Source organism: Saccostrea cucullata, unplaced genomic scaffold, assembly GCF_032062105.1.
Source record: "Saccostrea cucullata isolate Sc308-1 unplaced genomic scaffold, CSIRO_AGI_Scuc_v1 ctg4389, whole genome shotgun sequence".
Taxonomy (NCBI): Eukaryota; Metazoa; Mollusca; class Bivalvia; order Ostreida; family Ostreidae; genus Saccostrea; species Saccostrea cuccullata.
The window spans coordinates 4,875-14,783 of NW_026932802.1; the positions used below are offsets into that span (position 1 = coordinate 4,875).

General features: G+C 30.9%; 1 protein-coding gene across 4 annotated transcripts; it reads right to left on the reverse strand.

Moving 5' to 3' along the window:
• Positions 1-2,739: 2,739 nt before the first annotated feature.
• On the reverse strand, positions 2,740-8,535 carry LOC134236181 (growth hormone secretagogue receptor type 1-like). Of its 4 annotated transcripts, none has more exons than XM_062718349.1 (3): positions 8,455-8,535; positions 4,372-4,434; positions 2,740-4,241 (listed from the first exon to the last, which is right to left on the reverse strand). In XM_062718349.1, exon 3 carries the CDS (start codon positions 4,028-4,030, stop codon positions 2,858-2,860), a length of 1,173 nt encoding a protein of 390 aa, XP_062574333.1. In that variant the 5' UTR covers positions 4,031-4,241; positions 4,372-4,434; positions 8,455-8,535; the 3' UTR covers positions 2,740-2,857. The 4 variants fall into 4 exon arrangements, with proteins under 4 accessions (XP_062574333.1, XP_062574334.1, XP_062574332.1 ...); XM_062718350.1 differs by lacking the exon at positions 8,455-8,535 and adding an exon at positions 4,914-5,414; XM_062718348.1 differs by lacking the exon at positions 8,455-8,535 and adding an exon at positions 4,914-5,414 and having other exon boundaries at positions 4,372-4,535.
• Positions 8,536-9,909: the final 1,374 nt, after the last annotated feature.

Sequence of the window (9,909 nt, forward strand, 5' to 3'; positions counted from 1 at the left end):
AACCAAATTATGTAACAACAACAAAATAAAAAAATGAGGAAACGGCATTCAGGAGAATAAAATTTTATTTTTATTTTCATTTTATGTAAATTCTTTTCTTTTCTTTTCTTTTTTTTTGTTGAAATTTTAAGGATAAAATAACAAAAAAGAGGAAAAATTCAACAAAGTAGAGTCTATGTCCATGTTAATTGTAGAGCAATATAAACATGATGTGGCCAAGAGAATCGAAAAAAAGCATATCTTTTATTTATCTTGCATGCAAATTAGTTTTCAAACTAAAAAAAAAAAAAAATTCATAAATCCTTTACAGTGGTTTTCGCATTTAAAAAATTTGTCGCTTTTTGACAGGTGATACTGCGGGGAAAAAAAAGTAGAAGATCGGATGAAAAAAACACTTGCACGTTTGATAAGTTTTTTTCGCTTAGTGTTTTTAGAACTGTACTCAAAGGATTTTTTGTATTCATTGTGCTTGTGCTTTAAGTATATTTAATTCAAAAGGTATGCATTGTATATCATTTGTTAAGTTTTTATGGTCATTGAAATTAAAAAATTTTAAATTTCAATATGGTAATTTTTGTCCAAGATAAAATTACAACATTAGAATAAACAATGAAATTTGATTGCTTCTTTTGAAATTGCATTTGCAAAAAGTTATGATTATGGTTCTTTTGAATATCATAATATATAATATACTTGTATCTATTTGAAAATCCATTGTTTTACTTAAATGAAAACTTTTATTTACCATAGTAAATCATTATAATAGTCTTTAAAAAAAATCAATTAAAGGCCATACAAATAGAGAGACAGAAGCAGGATCTACACTGCTTGTAACCATGTGGGTTGGCGTGATAATTTTAGTTTGAAAAACAGAGAATGTGCTCTTATTAATTTACCAAATAAATTAGAATCAAACCTAAACAGGAAAAAATTGATCACATCTTAAAAATAAAATCAAAAAATAAGACAGTTATTCCTTAATTGAAAATGTTAATAATTTTACACATATTGAAACTTTTATCTGGTCAAACAGTTGTCCATCAATAATTCTCAAATATTAGAAGCATATGCCCCCGGGGGATGGGTGATGGATGTGCAAGGAGGGGCACATGTACTGAATTGATATTCCTTCTCCATCTTTGTAGCAAACAGATCATACAATGGCTGCTAACCGTACAGGTATAGAGTCTTCATTTAATTCTTTTGATAAGCACAGATGATGTGTCTGAGGCGAGGTAAAGAAACTAAGCCCTTTGTCTGCTTTTTGGTATTATTGTAATCTCCTTATGTAGGGGTTCAATAGCTACTTATATTCATTTCAAAAGAGACCGTTTAAAGTTTACGCAGAGGAATGTGACATGTAAATAATAAATAAAAAAAAATCTTCAAAAATTTAAAGAAAATTGCATTTAAAATACTGTTTGCAGGTTTCCTTTATCTCTCAAACTAGGATATGCGATAAAATGATCTAAGGAATCAAGCCAATTGATGAATTTGAGATAATCAATTCAAACTATTTGTATTCTAGTTTCTTTCAATCATATAAAATGCAATACAACTGAAGATCTTGTTAAGACTATAATTTGGTATACAAAGGGTATTGTGTTTTACTTAACAAAATGGTAACCCAAAATGATTTTTTATTAAAATTGTCATTCCCAGTTCGTTAATGGGACATTTAACTTGCTATTAAAACGACTTTGGTTAGTATCTGATCCTAGCTAGGCAATGTTTAATGGATATATAGACTTCCAGTGTAACTCTCCTTTTAAAACCATAGATCTATAATTGACTTTCCATGTTTATACTACTGATCTTTTGCCACTGTTAGTTTGATGAGATATAACCATATTATAAACAATCACTATAATAAGTTTAAACTTTCTGTTCAACTCTTTATTGTCTGGACAAAAGTGTTTTATCATACTTTGTTTTGCCTTTACCCTAAACTTACTGAAATGTCAATAGATCAAGGTCATGACACACCTTTAGGTTTTATTAGAAATTCTCTGCAGCAACGTTTTAATGATTCTCCATTGCAATATTTATAGTTATAGTTACATATAGAGACCTATGTATACCTCAAATTTTGTATTTGCAGGTATGAGGGAGTGTGGTTATAATTTTACAAAATTTGAAAACAAAATACAAAGACTTGTTTCTTTTTACGCGTTTATTTATACTTTAATGTATATATAATAAAACTAATTTGTTACTTTAATTTTTGCATAAATTAAATCTTTTACGTCCACTTTTATTTCATCACAAAAAACTACCTTAACTTGACAATAAAATGCTCATTCTAAAGATTATTTTACAACACCACAGCTGTTGTCGAATAAATGTAACGCATGCTTCTTCGTTCAACTTGTAATTCATTTGAACATGCATATTATCCGTCTGCAAGGATCTTTTAACATTCACCTCCATGTGATAAAAACAATATGAGCAGATGTAAGTAATTTTCTCTGCAGACTCCCTTCGTAATTAAGTACATAATTTGTCCAAGAAATCTGTAAACTTCAGTGCATACGCTGATGATAATTGTATTTCACTTCTTAATTCATTTAAAGATAACATTATCAATTTGGTTTTGAGTCGACTGAATCATGTGAATAGGTCGAAAAATAAAAAAGATAAAATTTAATCCAATTTTAACGATTTTAGATGTAGCCATACACATCGTTTTACTCATAAATTTATTTAACGTATAAAAAAATCTAATATGGTTTTACTTAAAAAGATACTACAATACATGTTTAAAATAATATCCCTTCTCAGTAAAAGTGTTCATTTAAACATGGATTTTTTCTCCTTTTAACTAAAAATCTTAAAATAGAAAACCCTCAGAAAGCTTTCAATTCCTTCTAAATAATCTCACACACTTCCGGCAGGTTCGGACAATTTCCTGTCTAAATCGTTCGTGGATAATACTGTAAATAAAGGGGTTAGCTGCAGAGTTGATCATATAAGACCTTATCAGAAAATTATACGCGACCTCTGTCGAGTTTCCTTTGTTGACCTCTATAAAGGCCGTGTGAGTAATTTTCAGCACCCTCGTGATCAGATGAGGGAGAAAACCAATAATAAACACAATGGTCACAGAGTAAAAAATGAGTGTCGAGCCCTTCATTCGAATACCTCTTTTTCCAATGGCATATCCGCAACGCTCAATGTTCATGTCTGAATGGTTGTTTTGAAATTTTCCTGAATCGGTTGTGTCCTTCATGAATATTAATCCATCGTGAAATGATCCTCTCCTCCTGTGATATAACTTCATTCCTATCATAGAATACAAGATTATCATTAACACAAGAGAAAGTATGAAGACGATGTTGAGAATGTAAAGATAAATACGAGCATTGATTGATTCGTCACTAAAACTTGAACATTCAAAACCATTGATCGTTACATTGTCCACTCGAACGGGTGAAGGTTCGAGTCCCGCGAACATCACTACAGGCCAAGAAAATACTATGCTTAGTCCTACACAAATACAGCAAGCTCTCTTGGCACGGCTAGGGGTGAATAAAATTCGGGAAGTTCTGACACAAAGGTTCATATACCTGTCTATCGCCACGGCAACAAGAGTGAACCCGGCAGCAAGAACAATTGAAAACTCCACAAATCTCATAGACTTGCAGAAATCTCCGGATGTGAATCTGTACTGATTTCTGAGGTCGTAAATTTCAAAAGGCATTACAATTAAACAATTCATGAGATCGAATACGGCCAAGACGGAAATAAAAACTCCCTTCGTTGTTGATTTACTTTTAGTTTTGTAAACGTAAAACACAATACTATTTCCTATTCCTCCAAGAATAATTAAAAGGAAAACAAAACATATCACTGGTAATAAGAGGAGAGCATTTTCGTCGTTTTTATAATTCAGAAGAGTCTCCCAGTCAGTTATTTCTTCCACAACATCTTTGTCAGTAAGGTTTGTGTTCAAGTCCATGCCGCCATTTGACATTTTTGTCAAAAATTTTCCCGTTTGATGAGTCCCCACTTTCGTTTCCTGATAGTGCATTTCCTATCACATGTTTACGATCTATTCATTTGAGTTTCATTAAAAAAAACTCCGTGGAAAACTAATTCAGTCATTTGAAGACACTTAAATTTTTAGAAATGCAGCACTACACTTGAGGAAGGAGAGAATAAAACGAAACAACTTCTCGTGTGTTATAATTTGACGCACGTGGATGTTGATAAATATTGCCTTCTTAGTCTATACAAAGCACCTGTGGGAAAAAGATAGATAAGTATCAATTATGCATTTTCACATACTTTTACCGTTATCAAAGAATGATTATAAACCAGAAAATATACATAAATGAATGTTTACTAAAGCTTCAGAAATGATAAAAATACCTTTAAGCACCCTGTCGTCAAATGAGATCTCTGCTGGTTGGAAAACAACCAAGAATTTATTTTCTGCAAATAAAAATGATAATACTTACAGTATCAAGGCCTTGGATTTTACAAAATCGGATTGCTGGAACATGTATTCCTTTGACAATTTAGTCTTCCCAGATCTACAAAGAATTAAATGGGACATTTTTGAGAAGAAAAAAATCTGCTTGAAACAGATGATGACCAACAACAGCGGATTTTGATGAATGGTCTATTTTTATTCTGAACAATTTGCAAACCCCAGTATTCGGTATTAATTGCTCATTAAATGCCATCAACGATAATAAGAGGCTCACATTGCATTATATCGATATTAAATGGCAGATCACCAACGTACGTACCGCGGTAGGGTCATTATTATTATTATTTCAGCTCCCCAACTTCGGAGAGAAGAGTTAACCCATGTGTTTATATATAATTTATCTAAACATCAAGTTTGTGTCTTCATAACAAATCGACAAAAAGTATATCTTAAATGAAGGAAACAGCAAACTTCTTACCCACACCCTTCTCTCTTCCCAGACGTAGTATTGCAAAAAAACTCATCGGTATAACATTAAGATATTTCAAAAAAACATCGGCGTGATTATTTTCCCTCGCATACACTTCAAGAATCAAAACATCTAATTACATAGCAAATGGAAACGGGAGGAAATTCCGTTTTATTATAAATAGGCTATCGCTGTAACCTCCACCAAAATGTGCTCTTTTATCACAATATTATGTAACTTCAGTGTGCGTTTTTCCTAGTTTTCCTGTAGGATGAAAGTAAAAACTCAAACAAGAATGACTCGTGCATACAGCCTTAATAATAAGAAAACAAACAGAATGTGTTTGTAAAACACTGAAGCCCCAGATAATTGCGGAGGTTAAAGTTTCTAAAATGCAATTTAAACTCGAAGGTCAAAAGTGTTATTTTCGAAAGAAAGGAGTTGTATCAATAAGCATTAATGTGAAGAATCAACCATTCAAAAGTTACGTCAAAGTTTTAGTTTATAAAATTAGTGTCAAACTTTAAGGTCAAAGGATCAAAATGAATTATACCTAGGGAAAGTTCTTGTCATAAGATAAATATAAAAATCCTAGCACCAAATGTTTAAAAGTTATAGCCAAGATTTTTTTTTTTAATTGAAGCCAAACCCAAGATGAAAGTCAAAACTTTTAATATCCAAAAGAAGATATTCTCAAAAGAATTTGTGACTAGGCAAAATGTTTAGGCCCTAATAGTATCGCTAATTGTTCAAAAATAAAGACCAAGGTTATTTTTTTATGCGGTCAAACTTTATTTTACAATAGTTATGACTAGTTTTATTTAAAATTTGATAATTTTCTGCAAAAGCAGGTAAAATATATTCATACCCGAAGAAAGACCTTGTTACAAGGAATACACATGTGAAATACTGAAGCCATGGATCCCTCAAAAGTTATGGACAAGGTTAAAAGATATTTTGTCCAAACAGGTGAACAGACAAATGGAAAAACGTAAACTTGTTCATGTGTAACAATGTGATGTATATATACATGTACATGTGTTTCAATTTTTTTAAATGTTTGAAATGAAGAGCATTGTATATAATTTTGAAGTGTATTTAACATTATAGTAACCAAAAGATACAGATTTTCATTTCATATTTCTCGATGCACCATAGATTTACCTTTTATCATAGTACACCAGTAGTTTAATTAATCTATATTTCATTTTTCCTTTGATTCTTTTAGAATATTTCATATGATATTATGCCAACATGTTTTGTGAAATCAATAGAATTAATAAAATGCAATGAATATAATACTGATCTTATATCTTCCTTTATATAAAAATGTGAACATATTATCAAAATAAAGGGGGATTTCACACGTCTGAAAGTGTTAACTTCCTTTTTACTTCTTTAGCTCAATCAACTATTATACTTACTTCAATCCGCTCTCTAAAAAGAGCAGTCTAGTTTACTTAGAAATAAAGAAGTGTTCATTTGAAAACATCTAAGGAACTAATAAACTGTATCCGATATGAAAAGCTTATAACCTTGATCACTTCAAAGTCAAGTTTGTTTTAGTAAAATTTGTATCCTGTGCCTTTACGACCCTTTCTTCGTTTAAAAATAAAATAGTGTAAAATAAAATATTTTCGTAGGGTCAAATTTTCGAGGTTAGGAAAAAAATATTGGTTTAAGGGGATTCGATTTCATGGTTGAAAAATGTTTAGTAGTAATTGAAATGAAATTTTTACTTTTTTGTGGTGGTCATAAATTTCGTAGGTCTCTCCATACCTCGAAAACGACGAAAATTAGTGATTTCACGATCGATAACAGTACTATTTAGATTATAATACATTAGAGATTACTGAGCATGATTGATACATTAAGTATTAATAATTTCTTGTAACTTAAGCAATGCTTAAAGCATAATGGAAGAGTTCTGATTGAATTTGTAATATTAAATATTTTTTAATTGTAATCTGGAGAGAGAGAAAGCTTTACAGTTTAACTTGGACGCCAAAATCACAAAAACCTTGATATGTCGAAGTAATTTTGAAATCCAAACAACTTAATATATAAGTATTTTACCCTAATGTTTCAAGTTATCAAAGATTTTTTCTCCTTCCCATTAAGAACAAGTTTAATCTCATATTCTCTCTCTCTCATGATAAAATTACATCCATGAGGCTTTCTCTACTACTTGACAGTTATCCCTGACTAAAAGAGTATCCCTTGCTGTAATATTATGTAAACGCAAAACCGACTTTTAATATTAATAACACTATTGTTAAGATAGTGTTTGCTTAGTGAAGTTTTATTTCCGCAAGAGCTAACCAAGTCTGAATTAAAGTGAATACACAAGGAAATTTTAATATAAAGAGATTTTGACAGAGGCGGAAACGCTCAATTTAAAAAAAAAATAAATGGTTAATTATAAAATATAAAAAGTGTGTCAAACTCCAAACTCAAAAGGTCAAATTTTGATGGTACCAAAAGAAAGGTCTTGTCACAAGAAAAACACATATGAAATGTAAAAACCATAGCCCCACCCTGTCAGAGGTTATGGGCGAGGTTAAAGCTTTTGCTGAAAAGAAGAAACAGACAGCTAGACAGATGGATGGACAGGAACAAAATATACATCCCCGAATCTTCGATTACGGGGGCATAAAAAACTATGCAGACTGTTGTATTCAGCGCTGAAGTTTATTTAAAATTTCTGAGAAGTTTGAGTTCTAAATTTGAAATAGAATCATCACAAATAATCATATTATTGCATATTTACTTAATCAAAATAAAGCCATTTAATAAATGCTAGTTAGTACAAGTGTGCTCATAAAATATTCATGTGAACTTTAAGTCGTTATCCTAAAAAGTATCAGACACATAATATTCGGTCTGAAACGACAAATACTATAAAGACCGTACTCACTCGTCTGTTCTTCATGTTAGGTACTTTGGCCGTCACTGTTGGTATATTCTCAGATAATTTATGAAACGTGTTGTATACCAAAACACATTCATTTAATTCAATTTTGGGATAGATGGCAAGTCTTTATACATATGTGTATACCTATTTGGCAACTATTAAAATGAAGTCAATACTCCTTCACCGTACAAACTCTTATCTTAATGAAAGTAATAAATCAATTTACTAATGAGTACTATCGGCGATAATTTTTGGTGCAGTAACATTAATTTTAGAATATGAATGTTTCATGTGATGACTTTTCCATGTTCTATCGGTCAGTATCTAATTCAAGGCTATTATAATAACAGATAATAGATGGAAATACTCATATTCGAGTTTCTACTTCTTCTCAAAAATTGTCGCAAGGTCCTGTGATCATACTGAACGTATAGACTATATTGCTGTTTTTTAGTACAAGTATCTTTGCATGATCTTAAATTCCACAGTTCTCAAAAGGGGGCTTTATACAAATTAACGTTTAGCATGTGTCGAGACCCTATCAAAATAATTTTCTTGCAAATAGAATAATATTATTATGAAAATATCAAAAAATTAATCTTCATGATGTTTTATAAACTTAATTTTTTTATTTACCTTCTTGACGTCAGTTCCTTTCACTTATAATGTAGTTAAGCACTTGCCATTACTTGATTTAAAAGTGATTTCGTTCGTTCGCCGGAAATAACATCTTGATGACGTGACGTTGTGCACACTATTCTAAACGCGCTAGTGATGAAGATGTCATTAGGAATGTGAAAAAGGGCGATCTGTTATCATTACTCATTAGAAGATTCAGGTAGAATTAAGACCATCACTCATTAGAAGATTCAGATCGAGGACTGCAAGTTAAAGACTTGGCAATTAGAAAAATGGTTAGGTTTTTTTATTCACTTTTTTCAATTTTGAAAAAAATTTTAAAGAGCAAATTTTGGCGGAGGTAATTTGCTTGATATTTTGTATTTAAAATTGAATTTTGTAGAGAGAATATTTTGTTATAATGTAAACTGTCTAGTAATAACAATGATTCATTATTATTTTGTTACTCTGATGTACTAAAAATGATCATTTTTACAAAAATTATTTTTGCAGCCATTCTTTTAAGGAATGGTCTCTTTTTCAAAAGTAGATCATCAACTTCTATAGTAATCAATATTTTGTAAGCGTTTTTATCCTTAATTCCTTCCATGAAAAAAATCAAAATAATAATTTGACCAAAATACTTAAGCATTCACTTAAATATAAAAGATGTCAAGGTGTATTTTTAATCAAATCATCTGGCAAGTAATACAATAGAGTAGAATTCAAAACATTTCATAATAATCTTTGGAAATTGATTTTTTATAGTTTAACTCGAATTTGAAAATGGCATTTGGATTTGTTAATGTAACTGAGCTGGTTGCAAAATGTCTCTTGATGAGCGACCCATTAGCCTCCTTAATAATTTTGTAGATTGATGTGATTCAGCACCTACAGATAAGGTTAATGAGAATCACGTTATGGCGCCATTTGTCAACTCTTTTTGCTCTTCACAGATACAAACAACTGAGATCGGGTTTAATACTTAGAACTATGACACTCCTGTACCGATTGTACTTAAATGCATTTAACCACTGCGTTGTAGAAAAATCCTACAAGTACACAAACTGTAACTACGCATTTTTGAATTGTGGGATAGGACTTTTTCTGCTCTAGGATATAACAGTTTTGTCGAAATCTTGTGTCGAAAAAGGAGTCGGCAAAATAAAGAATTCTCCCTTCTCAAAAGCCCTGAATGAAATGTACAGATAAATATTTGAGACCCTTGAATGGCATACGATATAATTATCAAGATACTATTGCATTAACGTTAATTTGCCAGTTTAGAATATTGAGATATACTAGGTTATAGCTAGACGTGATGCCCCATATCGTGACATCATCAGATAAGAATATCCATTGGAAAATACAAGTTGTGTACTTTAACACCAAATGTTGTGGAATGCAAGACTGAACTTTTCTATTATTAAGAACGTTTCTAATGTTTACAGCATCTCTTCCTTTGTTGCCAAC